The sequence below is a fragment of the Coregonus clupeaformis genome, chromosome 26, assembly GCF_020615455.1.
Source record: "Coregonus clupeaformis isolate EN_2021a chromosome 26, ASM2061545v1, whole genome shotgun sequence".
NCBI classification, from domain to species: Eukaryota; Metazoa; Chordata; class Actinopteri; order Salmoniformes; family Salmonidae; genus Coregonus; species Coregonus clupeaformis.
The window spans coordinates 44,386,385-44,406,679 of record NC_059217.1 but is presented as its reverse complement, the minus strand read 5'-3'; the positions used below and the strand labels follow the sequence as shown (position 1 = coordinate 44,406,679).

Below are 20,295 nucleotides of genomic sequence, written 5' to 3'. Positions count from 1 at the left end.
AGCCCTAACCTCGTCCCCAGGCTATTATACACAGCCTTGACCTCGTCCCCAGGCTATTATGCACAGCCCTAACCTCGTCCCCAGGCTATTATGCACAGCCTTGACCTCATCCCCAGGCTAGTATGCACAGCCCTGACCTCGTCCCCAGGCTATTATGCACAGCCCTGACCTCGTCCCCAGGCTAGTATGCACAGCCCTAACCTCGTCCCCAGGCTATTATGCACAGCCTTGACCTCATCCCCAGGCTATTATGCACAGCCCTGACCCCATCCCCAGGCTATTATGCACAGCCCTGACCTCATCCCCAGGCTAGTATGCACAGCCTTGACCTCATCCCCAGGCTAGTATGCACAGCCTTGACCTCATCCCCAGGCTATTATGCACAGCCCTGACCTCGTCCCCAGGCTATTATGCACAGCCCTGACCTCATCCCCAGGCTAGTATGCACAGCCCTGACCTCATCCCCAGGCTATTATGCACAGCCCTGACCTCGTCCCCAGGCTATTATGCACAGCCCTAACCTCGTCCCCAGGCTAGTATGCACAGCCTTGACCTCATCCCCAGGCTATTGTGCACAGCCTTGACCTCGTCCCCAGGCTATTATGCACAGCCCTGACCTCGTCCCCAGGCTATTATGCACAGCCCTAACCTCGTCCCCAGGCTAGTATGCACAGCCTTGACCTCATCCCCAGGCTATTATGCACAGCCCTAACCTCGTCCCCAGGCTATTATGCACAGCCTTGACCTCGGCCCCAAGCTATTATGCACAGCCCTGACCTCATCCCCAGGCTATTATGCACAGCCCTGACCTCGTCCCCAAGCTATTATGCACAGCCTTGACCTCATCCCCAGGCTATTATGCACAGCCCTAACCTCGTCCCCAGGCTAGTATACACAGCCTTGACCTCATCCCCAGGCTATTATGCACAGCCTTGACCTCGTCCCCAGGCTATTATGCACAGCCCTGACCTCGTCCCCAGGCTATTATGCACAGCCCTAACCTCGTCCCCAGGCTAGTATGCACAGCCTTGACCTCATCCCCAGGCTATTATGCACAGCCCTAACCTCGTCCCCAGGCTATTATGCACAGCCTTGACCTCGTCCCCAGGCTATTATGCACAGCCCTGACCTCATCCCCAGGCTATTATGCACAGCCCTGACCTCGTCCCCAGGCTATTGTGCACAGCCTTGACCTCGTCGCCAGGCTATTATGCACAGCCCTGACCTCGTCCCCAGGCTATTATGCACAGCCCTGACCTCGTCCCCAGGCTATTATGCACAGCCTTGACCTCATCCCCAGGCTATTATGCACAGCCCTAACCTCGTCCCCAGGCTATTATGCACAGCCTTGACCTCGTCCCCAGGCTATTATGCACAGCCCTAACCTCGTCCCCAGGCTATTATGCACAGCCTTGACCTCGTCCCCAGGCTATTATGCACAGCCCTGACCTCGTCCCCAGGCTATTATGCACAGCCTTGATCTCGTCCCCAGGCTATTATGCACAGCCCTGACCTCGTCCCCAGGCTATTATGCACAGCCTTGACCGGTTCCCAGGCTATTATGCACAGCCCTAACCTCGTCCCCAGGCTATTATGCACAGCCTTGACCTCGTCCCCAGGCTATTATGCACAGCCCTAACCTCGTCCCCAGGCTATTATGCACAGCCTTGACCTCGTCCCCAGGCTATTATGCACAGCCCTGACCTCGTCCCCAGGCTATTATGCACAGCCTTGATCTCGTCCCCAGGCTATTATGCACAGCCCTGACCTCGTCCCCAGGCTATTATGCACACCGTATATAAGCCTGGTACATCAACGATTCAAAGTTTGCCTTAGTTGGAGTGACCATCGAATTCTATGGCAGTGACCTTACTGAGTAACGTGTTTGTCATCATTTAATTTAAGTGAATCACACGACTGCAAAACATGCCTCTGTGCTTGTGGTGTGCTAGTTTACGGGGGCGGGTTAGGGAGGAAGGTGTTGTGGGAGATGATTGGTTGGTAGATTAAGCTGATTAAGCCAATGCCTATGCACCAGGAGTTTCTCCTGGTCTGTCTGTATTGGCTAACGAAGGCCAAGTTTGACGCATTGGTCCACCAGACTCTTCAAGCATTTGAGCGGAAGTTTCTGAGAACGGGATTATGGGCTTGTTCGACATTGCAGTTGACGGTGCAAATCACCTTGCATCATAAATAACAACTCATTATTATTTGTAGATCATCAGTCAGTCACAATTTACCCATGATACATTGCAGTTTTGATCCTCTCAAACACAGCCTTTATGAGACCCTACTGAATGCATGTCATGATACCACTAAGTACCTTGCTGGAACCTTATTCTATTTTGAAGATTTGTTTTTACTTGATTTTTCCCTTTAGGGCACAAATTAGTGTTCATGTACTTACAATATTGTTTTATTAGTTTTTCTATTATATTACATATTTTCTGTCTTTGCAGGAGATTGTCAACTTCAACTGTCGTAAGCTGGTTGCTTCGATGCCTCTGTTCGCCAACGCCGACCCCAACTTTGTGACGTCAGTGCTGACCAAGCTGCGCTTTGAGGTGTTCCAGCCCACGGATAATGTGGTTATGGAGGGCACCGTCGGCAGAAAGATGTACTTCATCCAACACGGGGTGGTCTGCGTCATCACCAAGGGCACCAAGGAGACCAAGCTGTCTGACGGGTCCTACTTTGGAGGTAGGAAGAATGTCAAAGGTCACAGAGCCTCTGTTACAATATCCACACTGACAAACTACTAACAATGAAACAATCAGTGATGCAGTGGTAAGACAGTAGGTGGGTAAATACTGATCGCCGTTGGTGGTGAGTAAAGTAAGGATCCCTATACAAAAGGTGGGTGAACGCGCAATCCAAATATATATATTTTTTGTAAACTTCGTTTATGTGCGTTTAACCTCCACTATACCACTGGAAACAGTGTATTGTAAATACGTTGCTTTGGGATGGTAAGTATTTGAAGTTTGAAGTTTATTTGCCATGTGTAATGAATACATTTGGAAATCTTACTCATTCGAAATCTCACAATAAAAACCCATGAACTCCGTGAACATGGAGTTTATTCTCCTGTAATAATTAATTGATTCATTCGATTAATATGACTGTGTGTAACACACTGCTGCAATAAATTCTCCAAAAAGCTTGGGATTGAGTTGGAGTTTAACTTGTGACCATAGTCCTTTTGTAGTGGGGTTTCCCATTGTTACCACTATGTGAATTATACCGTAAGGAATAATTATTACAAAAATTCATGCAAACAGAAATGTGTTAGGCCTGTGTCACTGAAATCTTTTCACTTGTCATGTTTGCATGACATGAAAAAATAAATTAAATACCTAAATTGAACTAAAGGAGGCCAGAGAGATAAAAAAAATTCACTATTTTATTTCCCTGATCTGGCTGGCTGTAGCAGGACAGATGAGGTCAGAACAAAACTCTAAGCTCTAAAATTGCATTAAGTGCTCCATCTGTGGAGTTAGTACAGAAAACACTGCTCTTTTTGTGTTTTATCGACTTATGTTGATATTATCATTTTTATGACTCTCTCTCCTCTGGTACATGACAGTACATAGAATGAATTCCAAAAATACAGTCATTGAGATGAAAAACATACCTTTCATAATGAGAATATCAGCCATTTTGTAACATTTTGTTTTGGGAAAAAATATTAATAATGTATTCTGTGTACCCCTTTTACATGGGACAAGTGCTTCTCTCTTCAATATCCTCAATATAATTATGGGAAAATATATTTAACATACGTGGAGGACTTAACAAAAGCCAAGTGGTCGGTTGACAATCTATTCCATAACTGATGTATTCTTCCATTCCCTGCAGAGATCTGCCTGCTGACTCGAGGCAGAAGAACGGCCAGTGTTCGTGCGGAGACGTACTGCCGTCTGTACTCTCTGTCTGTGGACAACTTCAACGAGGTCCTGGAGGAGTACCCCATGATGAGACGGGCCTTCGAGACCGTGGCTCTGGACCGGCTGGACCGCATAGGTGACAACTACAGTACAGTGGAAAGAGGGCCATCAACCTGGGATTGGTTTTCCCAAAGCCTTTGTAGCTAAAGTAGTATGATATTCCTCTCAACAACACAATTCGTAAAATGAAGCGTATTGCCGTTGTATGAGTTTGGGTCAGCGAAATAAATAACGTACTATCAGCAAAAAATACTTTGGGAAACTCAGTGCGACAGTCCTAGAGCAGCTCTACTGTACTTTCTAGGCTATTTATGTACTGTTCTTCATTTACATTTTAGTCATTTAGCAGGTGCTCTTATCCAGAGCGACTTACAGTTAGTGCATTCATCTTAAGATAGCTAGGTGGGACAACCACATATCACAGTAAGTCAATATTTCCTCAATAACCCTTAGCCTAAAATGTAATTAACATTTAAATAATCCCCATCAAATATCTGTCTGTTTAAGCTAGAGATATTGTTTGCATGGGGCTGCGTCTCAATCCACCGCATCCACCGATATGGCCCTTCCGCATCTGCGGTGAAAGGTGGCAGATTTAGAGCGGTGTTTGTCAGACCATGAGACATCCTGAAAATCGGTCTTCTCACCAAACGTCTGTAGCGGTCAAACTATTATGACCCCGATGGAAAGATGAGACTCTCACGAACACGGTGGTGTTCCCCGTTTTGCTCTACAACTCGTCTGAAGTTGGTACAGCCTCCTCTGCCAAAGTCTGTGTGTCGTGTCCGAACGGTTTGGGTTACACACGAATATGACCCCTCTGTGGAAAGGTGAGACTCTCATGAGCACATACAAGCCTCACAATACTCTTCTAAAGGGCCTGCAGCGTTTTGCAGGAGTTTAATGGCACAAGCGGGGAGCCCAGCCAACAGCGAGTTGCATTAGTCCAGACTGGAGATGACAAGTGCCTGGATTAGGACCTGCGCCGCTTCCTGTGTGAGGTAGGGTTGTACTCTACAGATGTTGTAGAGAATGAACCTGCAGGAGCGCGTCACTGCTCTGATGTTTGCAGAGAATGACAGGGTGTTGTCCAGGGTCACGCCAAGGTTATTTGCACTCTGGGAGGGGGACACCGTGGAGTTGTCAACCGTGATGGAGAGGTCTTTGAGTGAGCAGGCCTTTCCCGGGAGGAAGAACAGCTCCGTCTTGTGGAGGTTGAGCTTGAGGTGGTGGGCCGACATCCAAGCTGAGATATATGCCAGGCACGCAGAGATGCGTGTCGCCACCTGGGTGTCAGAAATCAAATCGAATGTTATTTGTCACATGCGCCGAATACAACAGGTTTAGTCCTTACCGTGAAATGCTTACTTACAAGCCCTTAACCAACAATGCAGCTCAATAAATAGAGTTAAGAAAATATTTACTAAATAAAGTAAAAAATTAAAAGTAATAAAATAACAGTAGAGAGGCTGTATACAGGAAGTACCGGTACTGAGTCAATGTGAAATAACAGTAGAGAGGCTGTATACAGGGGGAACTGGTACAGAGTCAATTAGAAATAACATTAGAGAGGCTGTATACAGGGGGAACTGGTACAGAGTCAGTGTGAAATAACAGTAGAGAGGCTATATACAGGAAGTACTGGTACTGAGTCAATGTGAAATAACAGTAGAGAGGCTATATACAGGAAGCACTGGTACAGAGTCAATGTGAAATAACAGTAGAGAGGCTATATACAGGGGGTACCGGTACAGAGTCAATGTGAAATAACAGTAGAGAGGCTATATACAGGGGGTACCGGTACAGAGTCAATGTGAAATAACAGTAGCGAGGCTATATACAGGGGGTACTGGTACAGAGTCAATGTGCGGGGGAAGGACTTGAGTGTAATCCATATAGCAATGATAGGAGAGACCATGTGAGGATATGACGGAGCCGAGTGACTTGGTGTATAGAGAGAAGAGGGCCTAGAACCGAGCCCTGGGGGACACCAGTAGTGAGAGAACGTGGTGCAGACACAGATCCTCTCCACGTCACCTGATAGGAGCGGCCTGCCAGGTAGGATGCAATCCAAGAGTGTGCAGAGCCTGAGACGCCCAGCTCTGAGAAGGTGGAGAGGAGGATCTGATGGTTCACGGTGTCGAAGGCAGCGAATAGATCTAGGAGGATGAGAACAGAGGAGAGAGAGTTAGCTTTGGCAGTGCGGAGAGCCTCTGTGACACAGAGAAGAGCAGTCTCAGTTGAGTGACCCGTCTTGAAGCCTTACTGGTTAGGGTCAAGAAGATGGTTCTGAGAGAGATAGCGAGAGAGTTGGTCAGAGACGGCACGCTCAAGTGTTCTGGAAAGAATAGAAAGAAGGCTGGTCTGTAGTTTATGACGTCAGAGGTCAGAGTGTTGGCTTCTTGAGGAGGGGAGCGACTCAAACCATTTTGAAGTCAGAGGGGACGCAGCCAGTGGTCAGGGATGAGGGAAGTGAGGAATGGGAAAAGGTCTCCAGAGATGGACTGGAGAAAGGAGGAGGGGATGGGGTTGAGCCGGCAGGTTGTTTGGTGGCCAGGCCTCACTAGTCGCAGGACTTCATCTGGAGAGCGAGGGGAGAAAGAGGTCAAGGCGTATGGTAGTTCTGTGTGAGTGGGACCAGTGGACGAGGAGCAGATGTCGTCAACCTTCTTTTCAAAGTGTTTGACAAAGTTGTCCGCAGAGAGGGAGGAGGGAGGGGGAGGAGGTGGAGGATTAAGGAGGAAGGGGAAGGTGGAAAATAGTTTCCTAGGGTTAGAGGCAGAAGCTTGAAATTTTGAGTAATAGAAAGTGGCTTTAGCAGCAGATACAGAGGGAGAGAAGGTAGAGAGGAGGGAGTGAAAGGATGATAGGTCCTCTGGAAGTTACGTTTTCCTCCCCGCAGCCCTGTTCTGTAAGCTCACAATGAGTCACTCAGCCATGGAGCAGGAGGGGAGGGCCGAGCTGGCCGGGAGGAAAGGAGACAGTGCGAGTCATAGGATGCGGAAAAGGAGGAGAGTAGGGTCGAAGAGGCAGAATCAGGAGACAGGAGGGAGAAGGATTTAGCAGAAGGGAGAGTATCTGGATAACATGTGTGAAATGCTTGATAATGTATGTGATATCAATAGAGAGGTATACTTTCTGGGTGATTTAAATATTGACTGGCTTTCATCAGGCTGCCCACTCAAGAGAAAGCTTCAAACTGTAACCAGTGCCTGCAACCTGAGAGGTGAAGAGCACACCTCCCAGTACTAATTGCTGATTGCCTAGGAGAGGAGAAATCACTCCCCCTCCAGTACAGCTACTGATTACCAAAACAACAACAGTCACAAATTGCCCTGCCCCTTAATCCTGGTTGATTTATCAACAATCAGCTGCAAGTTATGAGCAGTCAGCAGTTCACACACGAAGTAGGCTACTGGGAAGACAGACAGCATTTCAAGTAGACGACCCTAGATAGCAACAAGACAGTACTAGACCACAACGGATAAAGATATAAATGATACTTATCCCTCCTGGAGATAGTCGTCTAGCTATAGAATGAAGCACATGCATGTGAATTATAACCTGGAAGGATTTGAACTAGCTGAATATGTGAAAAGCAAGTGTGAGAATTAAAGTTGGTGATCTCTTATGTCAGCACATTTGACCGTTTTAATTTCAGAAGGGGAGCGTTATCTCACTGTCCTGAGGTGAAAGCGTGGTGAAAGCATCGTGTTAAAAAGCCCCTCATTTAGCTGTGATTTAATGGATGACAGGCAGGGTTTAATATACCTTACTAATTCTGGTTCTCTCTCATTCTGAATATAATATGACAGCAACACCCAAAGATGACCGCAACTGTCGTCTTTAGGTCAGAAAATCTGCTCTCTGGGTGCTTTAGAAGGTTTGGAATCTACAAGACAGACCCTAACCCTAACCCCATCCCTTTCCTCACATTACTACTACTCTCTCTTCTTCTCTACAGGAAAGAGGAACTCTGTTCTCCGACACAAAGTCGCCCAGAACTCAGGAGCTGTGAACCTCCAGGAGAATGAGATCATCCAGAGGATTGTACAGCACGACCGAGACATGGCTATCCAGAGCAACATCTCTCCCCAGTCCCTGGACCCCCCATCCCCCACCTCCACCCCGGGGGTCATCTGGGCTCCGCTGGTCCAGGGCCCCCTCCAGGCCGCTGCAGCCACCACCTCCCTGGCTCTGGCCTTCTCCCACTCCCAGCTCCAAACCCAGCTCCCTCCCATCCTCTTCCACCGTCCGCTCTCCATCTCCAGGTCGTTCAAGGATCCAGGAGGCCACCATCTGCAGAGGGGCGTGTTTGTGGGCGTGTCTGCAGCTGGAAGTGTGGGCGTTCCCAGCTATGGCTCCGGGGCTGCATCCCCGGCCGGTTCTGTGAAGTTCCGTTCTGGAGTGGACACTCCAATATTAGCCTCGCTCCGGGCGCAGCATCTAGTCTCCACCGCCTCCTCCATGTCTCCTCTGTCACCTATGACCTCCATGTACCAGCCCACCACAACCAACAACTTCCAGGCCCAGCACAGCGGAGGCTCTCCCATCCCCCTGGGCCAGGCCTCCATCCAGGGGTATCCACCCTCCTCCTCCTCCTGTACGGCCCTGCTCCACCAACACCACCCCTGTAGCCCACCAGGTTCCAACCAGCAGGGGGCGTCAGGGAGGCCCACCCTGGACTCGGGGAGGTTCTCAGCCCACTCAGCCCCCTCTGGTTCCACCCTAAGTCCTCTCATCTGTAGCTCTGTCAGCCCTATCCTGAGCCAGCTACAGCAACACGCCTCCTCTTACTCTCACGCTACCAGCTCTCACCACATCCAGAGGGGGATGGGCTCTGGTGAACATCAGGAGAGAGCAGGCCTCCTCCTCCCCCCCCACTCCCACTGTTCCTACACCAGCACCAGCCCTAGCTACACCACCCAACACCACAGCTCCAGTGGGTTTCTATCTGTACCTATCCCACAACAGGCCAGCGTTGGAGGTGTTGGAGCCCCATCCTCCCTGGTGCAACACAGTCTGGCAGGTCTGCAGTCCAGCCTCCACCCCACCCTCCACCCCGGCCTCCACCCCAGCCTCCACGCCGGCCTCCTCCCGCAGGTTCTCCCGGAGCACTCTGCCCATTCTTCCCACTCTGCCCTGGCCTCGCTGGCCCAGTACGGATCAGGGGATGGCTCCCCGTCCTGCACCCCGCCGGTGGCACCCAGCCCCACCTTCCAGAGCCCAGTGACAGGCAGGACGGTGCTTCCCCATCATCACCACAGCCAGCTCAGCCATCTCAGCCAGCTCCACAGCCAACCCTCCAGCGCCATGGGCTCGCACAGCTCCCTCACCCCACAGACGTCATACCCCGCTCGGGTAGACCGAAGGGCAGAGTCCTTAGTGGATCTCTTCACCCAGGATGTCAGGACTATCTCCACTGTTTCCACCTCTGGCTCACGCAGCTACCTTCCCCAGGAAGGGGCTCTCTCCATACCTTCATGGGGGTCTGGTTCTTCTCACCCCTTCTCCTCTCCTCCCATGGCAGGGGGTAGCAGTAATAAACTCCCAGGCCACGCCACCCCTCTGAGTCACTACACTCCCCCGGGATCTGAACTTCCAACTCCCATGAACCAAGGCGCACCGACCTCTTCGCATCCCAACCCCAGTCGCCCTGCTACCCCGGCCAAGACCTCCGAGGCAGACTACAGACTCTCCAAACTCCCCTCCAACCTGTGAGGTTTAAACACACCCTCCTGCGATGCCTGAACTATGAGGAAATTGTCTTCGGTATTGGCATTTTGTTTTTTTAATCGCTATTGTAGGTTTTCTATTCAAGGAGGGTGTGAGTGAGTGCATATCCATATTGGAGGAGAAAAAAAACTTAGGACAGAGATCTATTTTTAATGCAGCGTGAATGAAGTAACGTGAAAGGACAGAGTTCCCAGTGGGCGAAACTAGTTCTGGTTGTAAACGAGTGGTAATGACGTCATTTCAACCATCTTTGCCCGCTGGGTTAAGTATTTTTCTACTATGTTCAGGAGGTACTGTATCAACATGGATTGTTGGATAATGTTAAACCACAAGAAAGTATACTGACCAATGTATTATTATTATTATTATTATTATTGTAGCCTATATCCTCACATTGTAATTTTGTGTTATGGTATTTGTTTAAAAGCTGTTGTTCAGACATACACTATATATCCAAAAGTATGTGGACACCCCTTCAAATTAGTAGATTCGGCTATTTCAGCCACACCCGTTGCTGACAGGTGTATAAATTCGAGCACACAGCCATGCAATCTCCATAGACAAACATTGGCAGTAGAATGGCCCGTACTGAAGAGCTCAGTGACTTTCAACGTGGCACCGTCATAGGATGCCACATTTCCAACAAGTCAGTCAAATTTCTGCCCTGCTAGAGCTGCCCCGGTGAACTGTAAGTGCTGTTATTGTGAAGTGGAAACGTCTAGGAGCAACAACGGCTCAGCCGCAAGTGGTAGGCCACACAAGCTCAAAGAACGGGACCGCCGAGTGCTGAAGCGCAAGCGTGTAAAAATCATCACTACCGAGTTCCAAACTGCCTCTGGAAGCAACGTCAGCACAATAACTGTTCGTCAGGAGCTTCATGAAATGGGTTTCCATGGCCAAGCAGCCGCACACAAGCCTAAGATCACCATGTGCAATGCCAAGCATCAGCTAGAGTGGTGTAAAGCTCACCGCCATTGGACTCTGGAGCAGTGGAAACGCGTTCTCTGGAGTGATGAGGCACGCTTCACCATCTGGCACTCCGACGGACGAATCTGGGTTTGGCGGATGACAGGAGAACGCTACCTACCCGAATGCATAGTGCCAACTGTAATGTTTGGTGGAGGAGGAATAATGGTCTGGGGCTGTTTTTCATGGTTCAGGCCTCTTAGTTCCAGTGAAGGGAAATCTTAACGCTACAGCATAGAATTACATTCTAGACGATTCTGTGCTTCCAACTTTGTGGTAACAGTTTGAGGAAGGCCCTTTCCTGTTTCAGCATGACAATGCACCCATGCACAAAGCGAGGTCCATATATAAATGGTTTGTCGAGATTGGTGTGGAAGAACTTGACTGGCCTGCACAAAGCCCTGACCTCAACCCCATCGAACACCTTTGGGATGAATTGGAACGCCGACTGCGAGCCAGGCCTAATCGCCCAACATCAGTGCCCGACCTTTCTAATGCTCTTGTGGCTGAATGGAAGCAAGTCCCTGCAGCAATGTTTCAACATCTAGTGGAAAGCCTTCCCAAAAGAGTGGAGACTTTTATAGCAGCAAAGGAGGGACCAACTCCATATTAATGCCCATGATTTTGGAATGAGATGTTTGACGAGCAGGTGTCCACATACTTTTGGTCATGTAGGGTATTTATCTAACATTTTACCCTATAGAGATTATTTTAAGTTTGGAATAACACCAAAAATATTTTTCCTTTTTTAATATTATGATATTTTCTCAGTGTATTGTGATAACATGTTGTGGAGGTGTGGTGAACGTGAGGCCACCAAAGAGACTTGATCGGAAGGTAAAGAACTATGACTGAACTGCACTTTTGTAATTTCAGAAATTAACTGAAAAATGTCAATGTTATGTCTTCCAATATCTTGTTTCAGCCATATTGGACGGACCTATGTGTATGTTTTCTAAGAATATATGCTTACATACTATATACATTTTTTGCTAGACTAGTTATCAAACATATTATTTTATCAAGAGACATGAATGTATGTTTTTGACAAGTGACTGCATTTTAAAGTAACAGTTTGGAAATGAATCATTGGGGTTTGGATAAAAAGAAATACAGTAATCCTTGTGAGAATACAGTAATCCTTGTGAGAATAGAGGGGAAAAAAACATAAAGGAAAACAGCTTAAAGCATAAAGTAAATGTTAACTCATTCAGCTTTGGCTATTGGCAGTCTGTCATATTTCCTGCAAGGCGCCTCCTCTGCCTAGACACACACAGGGCTCTAGATTTTCATTTTTCATTGGTAGCAATAAAAGTTAGGAGCACCACATTAAATTTAGGAGCACCACATTAAATTTAGGAGCACCAGAAACACACGCACCTCCCCAGTCAGCCAGTCACTGAGCACAGACATTCAGTCCTTAGGGAGAACAGGTCAAAAGCACACACACGCACGAAACGCATGCACACACGCGCGCACACACGATTCACCTGACCTTAGGCGACATGGCAGCGAAAGCTTGTTGACAGAGATGTACTGCACACAGTTTTCAGCCATTCTCTTTTTTTTTTTTAACAACTTCAGCCACAGAATGATAACCTTGTTTCCCCTATGGGTACAGAGAATATACAGACATACATCTGAGGTCTGTGTGTGTGGTGTAGACTGTACTGTACATGACCTGTCTGTGTGTGGTTATACAGGAAGTACAGACGGAGGCACAGTGAATTGAATTACAGCTCTTCGTCCATAACAACACGGATAGACGGGTAAATGAGATGTTCGCCAGACCTAAACACAAGATAAACCGGAGATAGTGGTTTGTTCATTAGGCACCAAACAGAAGAGAACGGACTGAAACTTGGAGGGACTACGTGGACAAAAAAAAAGCACATTTTTGTTTTCCGTTTTGAAAAGTTTTCCATTGCATGCCCTAATGAACACGATCCAGGTTTAGCAACATGAGGTCATTGAATGGTGTCAACCGTGGACAGTAAAATGTCTGCGAGACAACAATGCGCTGGTACTGACCTGATGATATATGATATAACATGTTATTTTGTCATTTTGCTGTATATTTTACTTTTGTTTTCGTTGTTTTATGATTTAAGATTATCTATCCATAGTCATTATTTAAGATTTGACATCTATTGAACAACTGCTTGTTCTGGTCTCCTTGACAACGTTCTGTAAATCATATTGTCCACAGACATAGGAATGAGACAGCTCTTGAATTGATCGAGATTGATCAGCGATTGACTCTTATTTTGAAAAGGGGACTCTTATTCTGAAAAGGTTGACAAACCCAGGCCCCTCGATTTCCCCCAATCTCTGCATATCTATACATCCTGCTTGTTGTGTATATAATTTAATGTATTTATGTTTGACTTGTATTTATCTGCACCTCTGACCTGTTTATCTGACCTATGACCTTTTTAGCTGACCTCTGACCTGGGCATGACCTTGTGATTAGATTGAACTAATCATAAGGTCATGCCCTTGAGAATCCAATCCAAAGGCCTCAGTTGCCTAGTTACTGGGCGCTGGGGGTCCCTGGGGGGCTGAGGTGGCAGGTGGGGGCAGGTGTATGCACGCTCACACACACGCACACACCTGTAGTGAATCTCTGCCTGACCCTACCGGGGATATAGATAACATCAGTCACTACCCAGTGACTGATACTGGTGGTGGATCAATCCTCCATTACTATTCCTCGCTTTCCTCTTCTCTGTCCTCCCCCTCTCCTCTCCTCTGTCCTCCCCCTCTCCTCTCCTCTGTTCTCCCCCTCTCCTCTCTCTGTCCTCCCCATCTCCTTTCTCTGTCCTCCCCCTCTCCTCTCCTCTGTCCTCCCCCTCTCCTCTCCTCTGTCCTCCCCCTCTCCTCTCTTCTGTCCTCCCCATCTCCTCTCCTCTGTCCTCCCCATCTCCTCTCCTCTGTCCTCCCCCTCTCCTCTCCTCTGTCCTCCCCATCTCCTCTCCTCTGTCCTCCCCCTCTCCTCTCCTCTGTCCTCCCCCTCTCTCCCTCTCCACTACAACACCCTACAACAGAGGCGCCATGTAGCTTTGGATTGAGTATCAGACCAGATCTCAGCCTTGAGTGCACTCTCTCTGGTTATTGAGGCTACAATCTGGGATTTATTGTATTGTATTCTAACACCCATTGGATATATCACGAATTTAGATGCCTATTGAACGGATTCCCAGCCTGATCCCAGATTGTACCTTTAAGATGGGAGCCTTACTGTGTTGCAGTGTGCTCTATCTCATTAATATGTATTACATTTGTTGCTTTTGACTTCCCGTACCTCATAATTCCATGATGACCAATGTTGAACAAAATCTTATATATGTTTTTGAATATTATTGAATTGGATGCAATAATAAAATCACACTTCCGGTGAATGACTAGCGGCTGTCTATGATGTTGTGATTATTTCTCTGAATGACTAGCGGCTGTCTATGATCTGATTGTTTCTATGAATGACTAGCGGCTGTCTATGATCTGATTGTTTCTCTGAATGACTAGCGGCTGTCTATGATCTGATTGTTTCTCTGAATGACTAGCGGCTGTCTATGATCTGATTGTTTCTCTGAATGACTAGCGGCTGTCTATGATCTGATTGTTTCTATGAATGACTAGCGGCTGTCTATGATCTGATTGTTTCTCTGAATGACTAGCGGCTGTCTATGATCTGATTGTTTCTCTGAATGACTTGCGGCTGTCTATGATCTGATTGTTTCTCTGTATGACTAGCGGCTGTCTATGATGTTGTGATTATTTCTCTGAATGACAAGCGGCTGTCTATGATCTAATTGTTTCTCTGTATGACTAGCAGCTGTCTATGATCTGATTGTTTCTCTGAATGACTAGCGGCTGTCTATGATGTTGTGATTGTTTCTCTGAATGACTAGCGGCTGTCTATGATCTGATTGTTTCTCTGAATGACTAGCGGCTGTCTATGATCTGATTGTTTCTCTGTATGACTAGCGGCTGTCTATGATCTGATTGTTTCTCTGAATGACTTGCGGCTGTCTATGATCTGATTGTTTCTCTGAATGACTAGCGGCTGTCTATGATCTGATTGTTTCTCTGAATGACTAGCGGCTGTCTATGATCTGATTGTTTCTCTGAATGACTAGCGGCTGTCTATGATCTGATTGTTTCTCTGAATGACTAGCGGCTGTCTATGATCTGATTGTTTCTCTGAATGACTAGCGGCTGTCTATGATCTGATTGTTTCTCTGAATGACTAGCGGCTGTCTATGATGTTGTGATTGTTTCTCTGTATGAATATGAGTGGTGGTTATGACGTGAGATTTTAACATCTGTTGAAATAAGATTGGAAAATCACAGAGCTTTAATCTGGATTATAATTATGTTTCTAACTGCACACTGTTATCTAGTGTTGACATTTCAAATGGACAGGATTATATTCTTTCATTTTTATTTCATGCCATTATTTCTGTCATGTTATATAAAGAACATGATCTGACATATACATCATTGAAAAAAATGGATGGTTTCATACTTTAGAGATTCATATCTATCCAACAATATGTATGCTATTGCTTGGGGAACCTTTGGTAATTGTGTGATTGCTGGTACCATTTTCTCTAATCCTCTGCCTGTAATGCAGCTGTCTGACCAGTTCAGAACGTACCGTACCGTATGATTGTCAAGGTCATGTGTCCCCTAACACGCTAACATACACACTTTTTAATTATATTTCCCTCCGTGGCTTTGACGGACAGACAAAATACAGTGTTGTCAGCTAGATGGGTTGAAAAGCCGCTCTGGTACTTCTACAAACAGCCAGTAGATGGTGTGATCATGTTGCTAGACTGATGCCTTTCATACACTACAGTGGACAGATATATATATATTTATTTTGACATTTTAGCAGACACTCTTATCCAGAGCGACTTACAGGAGCGATTAGGGTTAAGTGCCTTGCTCAAGGGCACATCGACAGATTTTTCACCTAGTCAGCTCGGGGATTAGAACCAGCGACCTTTCTGTTACTGGCACAACGCTCTTACCCACTAAGCTACCTGCCGCCCTATTCAAAGCGGTTTTTAACCATTGAAAAAAATGTGTGATCGCCCAACTACACGGACAGATTCCTGATATTCCTGTCTATATTGTCATATCCCATCATATGAGGTATACAAATCTGCATCTGTTGGCCTGCAGGACAGTCTCCTCCCTGAGGATTGGTTCTCCAGTCATAAAGCATGTCTCTGTTGGCCTGCAGGACTGTCTCCTCCCTGAGGATTGGTTCTCCAGTCATAAAGCATGTCTCTGTTGGCCTGCAGGACTGTCTCCTCCCTGAGGATTGGTTCTCCAGTCATAAAGCAGGTCTCTGTTGGCCTGCAGGACTGTCTCCTCCCTGAGGATTGGTTCTCCAGTCATAAAGCATGTCTCTGTTGGCCTGCAGGACTGTCTCCTCCCTGAGGATTGGTTCTCCAGTCATAAAGCAGGTCTCTGTTGGTCTGTCCTACTGGCCCCGGCCACACAGATAGCAGGAACGAGGTAATCACTGTAGGAGGAGCTTTGTAGGAGGTTGTGCATGTGGAAGTGTGTGTGACATTGGTTTGTGTTTGTGTGTGTGTGTGTGTGTGTGTGTGTGTGTGTGTGTGTGTGTGTGTGTGTGTGTGTGTGTGTGTGTGTGTGACGATAGGTTGTGTGTGTGTGGAAGTGTGTTAGTGACGTGCATATCACTTGGCATTGTGAAGATGGATTGGATGAGCTGTGAGCAATGGATAAACAAGGTGATGAAAACGACTGTACTGTCATGAGCCTACATTTGGCTTTTACTATTAATAACCCACAGTACAACACTTGGGAAGTTATTCATCAATGCCCAACACGATTCTGATAAAAAGGAACATTTTGCCAAAGGTTCATCAAAGACTCTTCAACAACAAGTGGTGCCATCTACGGGAGGACGTCCGAAGGGAGCTAGCCTGCCAGGACACCATGTTGTCCTTGGTAGATGTCAGAAGAGTTCTGGGGAGAATGATGCACTATAGCCTGCCAGCCTTCAGCCATGCATTAGAGACACACTAACCCAAAACCGTAGCAAGGCAAGCAAGCAAGTAAAAACTACCAGAAACATAATTGAAATTCACTAGATAACAAAATAATGGAGGTGCAGGTAATGAATGAAAAGTAGCAAGGTGGAATATCTATATATCTATATATCTATATAGCTATAGGCTAACCTTTACAAGCTGTATCGACATGGTTAATGGTTGGGGGGCATTTACTGTGCGACTTGACCCACACATTTTCTGGATGCAATAAACTATACTAGAGTCAAATAAACCAGTGGCTTCCTTCCCACAACAGTACTTCATAACGTTGGACAGAGCGCAGGCTAATACAGTAACTGCAGTACTGTGCAGCAGTAAACAGTACTTCATAACGTTGGACAGTGTCACGACTTCCTCCGAAGCTGCCTCCTCTCCTGGTTCGGGCAGGCTTCGGCGTTCGTCGTCACCGGCCTTCTAGCCACTGCCGCTCCTCATCTCATCATTCCATTTGTTTTGTCTTGTTTATTACACACACCTGGTTCATATCCCCTCATTAGTACGTGTATAAGTGTTCCCTCTGCCCCCTTGTCCTTGTGGGTGATTGTTTATTGTGAGGAGAGTGGAGCTCAGTTGAGCTCAGTTTATTTTGTATTTGCCGGGGTATATTTTCCCTGTGTGCCTGTTTGGTTCCAGACTGTTTGACGCATTTCTGCGTAACTCTGTATTCTGTGATTTACCCTCCTGCGCCGGACTCCTTCAAATTACCCATAACAGAATCACCCACCCGACATGGAGTCAGCAGGAGAGGAGCGCATGCCTGGAGTCGTGGCACGGGTCCAGGAGCATTCGACGATGCTAGCCAGCTTGGGAGAAGCGATGGATCAGGTTCTCCAGGTCGTCCAACGCCTGGAGAGGAGAGGACCCGATCTGTCGGGATCCATATATCCCGACCACGGGATTTCGACAGGACAGCTGCTCTCTGCCAGGGATTCCTCCTCCATCTGGAGCTCTGCTATTCCAACATCAGCCTGGCCCCATCGGAGCGGGAGAAGGTGTCCGCCCTCGTCTCCTGCCTCTCGGGGAAAGCCCTCCAGTACTGTGCAGCAGTAAACAGTACTTCTTACACCCAGTGGGCAGTCAGAGCCAATCGGAATAAATTACACGGAACATTTCCCAAAACGTTTTAATGCGTAATGCCGTTAGCCAGAAGCACAGGCTATAGAAGAGCACCCAGTGGGCAGTCAGCCTATGTGCTGCATGTACACCATGGGGAAAAAAATGACAGGAATGGGAGGAACATGTAAGACTATCCTTCACATGGCCCACTATGTTAGTCTCATGTCACACAGAACCCTCCTCCAGCAGGCTGCAGTCTATCTTTGGACTGACATCCCACTGACTCTACTCTCAAAATATACCTGTTGCCGAGTATGACAACCAACATGTATATACAGTGCATTCTGAAAGTATTCAGACCCCTTGACTTTTTCCACATTTTGTTACGTTACAGCCTTATTGTAAAATTGATGACATTTTGTATTTTTTGTCATAGCAAAGGGTCTGAATACTTACATTTTAATAAATGTGAGAGAAAAAAATCCAGAAACCTGTTTTCGCTTTGTCATTATGTGGTGTTGTGTGTAGGTTGATGAGGAAAACGTTTTATTTAATCCATTTTAGAATAAGGCTGTAACGTAACAAAATGTGGAAAAAGTAAAGGTGTCTGAATACTTTCCGAATGCACTGTATGACCGTGTATTTCAATGTGGAATAAACAAAGAAACCGAACGCAGAACAAAGTAACAAGGTAACATTATAGACATTACAGACAAGTGACCTGGGTGTGTATTTCAAGGGCAGGCAGCTGAGCCTGTTACTTATGGATTGGTTTTTCAACATGTTAAGGGCATGTGGTATAGGCTTTCCAGTGGACAGGACTATGTATCCAAAGACATGCAGTCCTGTCATATCACATATACAATGTTTAAAGTAACACTTTACCAGAAACTTGTTTCTATGGAGAGTTGGAGACATAATATAGTAATATAATATGCCATTTAGCAGACGCTTTTATCCAAAGCGACTTACAGTCACGCGTGCATACATTTTTAGTGTATGGGTGGTCCCGGGGATTAAACCCACTACCTTGGCGTTACAAGCGCTGTGCTCTACCAGCTGAGCTACAGAGGACTGTCTCCTCACTTAATAGGCAGTTACTATAGTCATTTTTTTAAATGTAATTTATTGAGATAGAAAACTAGTTTTTTATGAATTTGAACATGTGCTCTTTATGACAGAATGTTAAAATTAGGTGAAAAAAAAAATGTTGACCAAGTTAGACTTGGCATAAAATTGGTGGAACGAACCTAATATTATTTATCTACAATTTCTTAACCCTGGCCTACATGGGCCTGGGAGGCTTACATGGATATTGGTATCCACCAATTATACATTTTTCAACTCAATAATTATTGTATTACCCAGAAATGTAAAAAAATAAAAATAAACATAAATGTACCGTAATTTAAGCTTTAAAACTGCAAAGTTTTCTCTCTGCCTCATGGCAAAATGTGTAGAATTGCAGGATGGTAGCTTTAAAGCTGCAACAACAACAAATCTCTCTGCCCCATGAAAACTGAAAATGTTCCTTCCCAGGGCCAGACACTTGGTTTGTCCGGCCATGCACTGCTGAAGTCATAGTATAACTCATTGTATGCTGTGTTGTTGTCTCGCTCTAGTTGTGTTCTGACTCATGGTGCCCCTGATTAACTTTCTATCACAAAAAGTGATACAACAACAAAACAAAACAAAACAAAACAACAAAAGTTTGAGAACCCATGCTCTACATACACTACATGACCAAAAGTATGTGGAGACCTGCATGTCGAAGATCTCATTCCAAAATCATGGGCATTAATATGGAGTTGGTCCCCCCTTTGCTGCTATAACAGCCTCCACTCTTCTGGGAAGGCTTTCCACTAGATGTTGGAACATTGCTGCGGGGACTTGCTTCCATTCAGCCACAAGAGCATTAGTGAGGTCGGGCACTGATGTTGGGCGATTAGGCCGGGCTCGCAGTCGGCGTTCCAATTCATCCCAAAGGTGTTCGATGGTGTTTCAGGTCAGGGCTCTGTGCAGGCCAGTCAAGTTCTTCCACACCGAACTCGACAAACCATTTCTATATGGACCTCGCTTTGTGCACAGGGGCATTGTCATGCTGAAACAGGAAAGGGCCTTCCCCAAACTGTTGCCACAAAGTTGGAAGCACAGAGTCGTCTACAATGTCGATGTATGCTGTAGCGTTAAGATTTTCCTTCACTGGAACTAAGGGGCCTAGCCCGAACCATGAAAAACAGCCCCAGACCATTATTCCATTCTACTGCCAATGTTTTCCTTTGGAGATTGCACGGCTCTGTGCTCGATTTTATACACCTGTCAGCAACGGGTGTGGCTGAAATAGCCGATGTATTTGATACCATTCCACTGATTCTGCTCCAGCCATTACCACCAGCCCATCCTCCCCAATTATGGTGCCACCAACCTCCTGTGCTAAGTTGCACAGCACTGTCACTGTTCAGGGTGTAGTTTGTCAACTTGCCTCCAGCTCATGT

The 20,295-nt window shown here is 46.6% G+C and overlaps 1 protein-coding gene across 1 annotated transcript in view; it reads left to right on the top strand.

The window, feature by feature from the left end:
- Window positions 1-9,668, top strand: part of LOC121540105 (potassium/sodium hyperpolarization-activated cyclic nucleotide-gated channel 2-like) — a 55,713-nt gene extending 46,045 nt beyond the window's left edge. Inside the window, exons 6-8 of the mRNA XM_041848726.2 lie at window positions 2,460-2,700; window positions 3,859-4,023; window positions 7,912-9,668. Coding sequence (XP_041704660.2) covers window positions 2,460-2,700; window positions 3,859-4,023; window positions 7,912-9,668 — 2,163 coding nt within the window. The remainder of the gene's footprint in view (window positions 1-2,459; window positions 2,701-3,858; window positions 4,024-7,911) is intronic.
- Window positions 9,669-20,295: the final 10,627 nt, after the last annotated feature.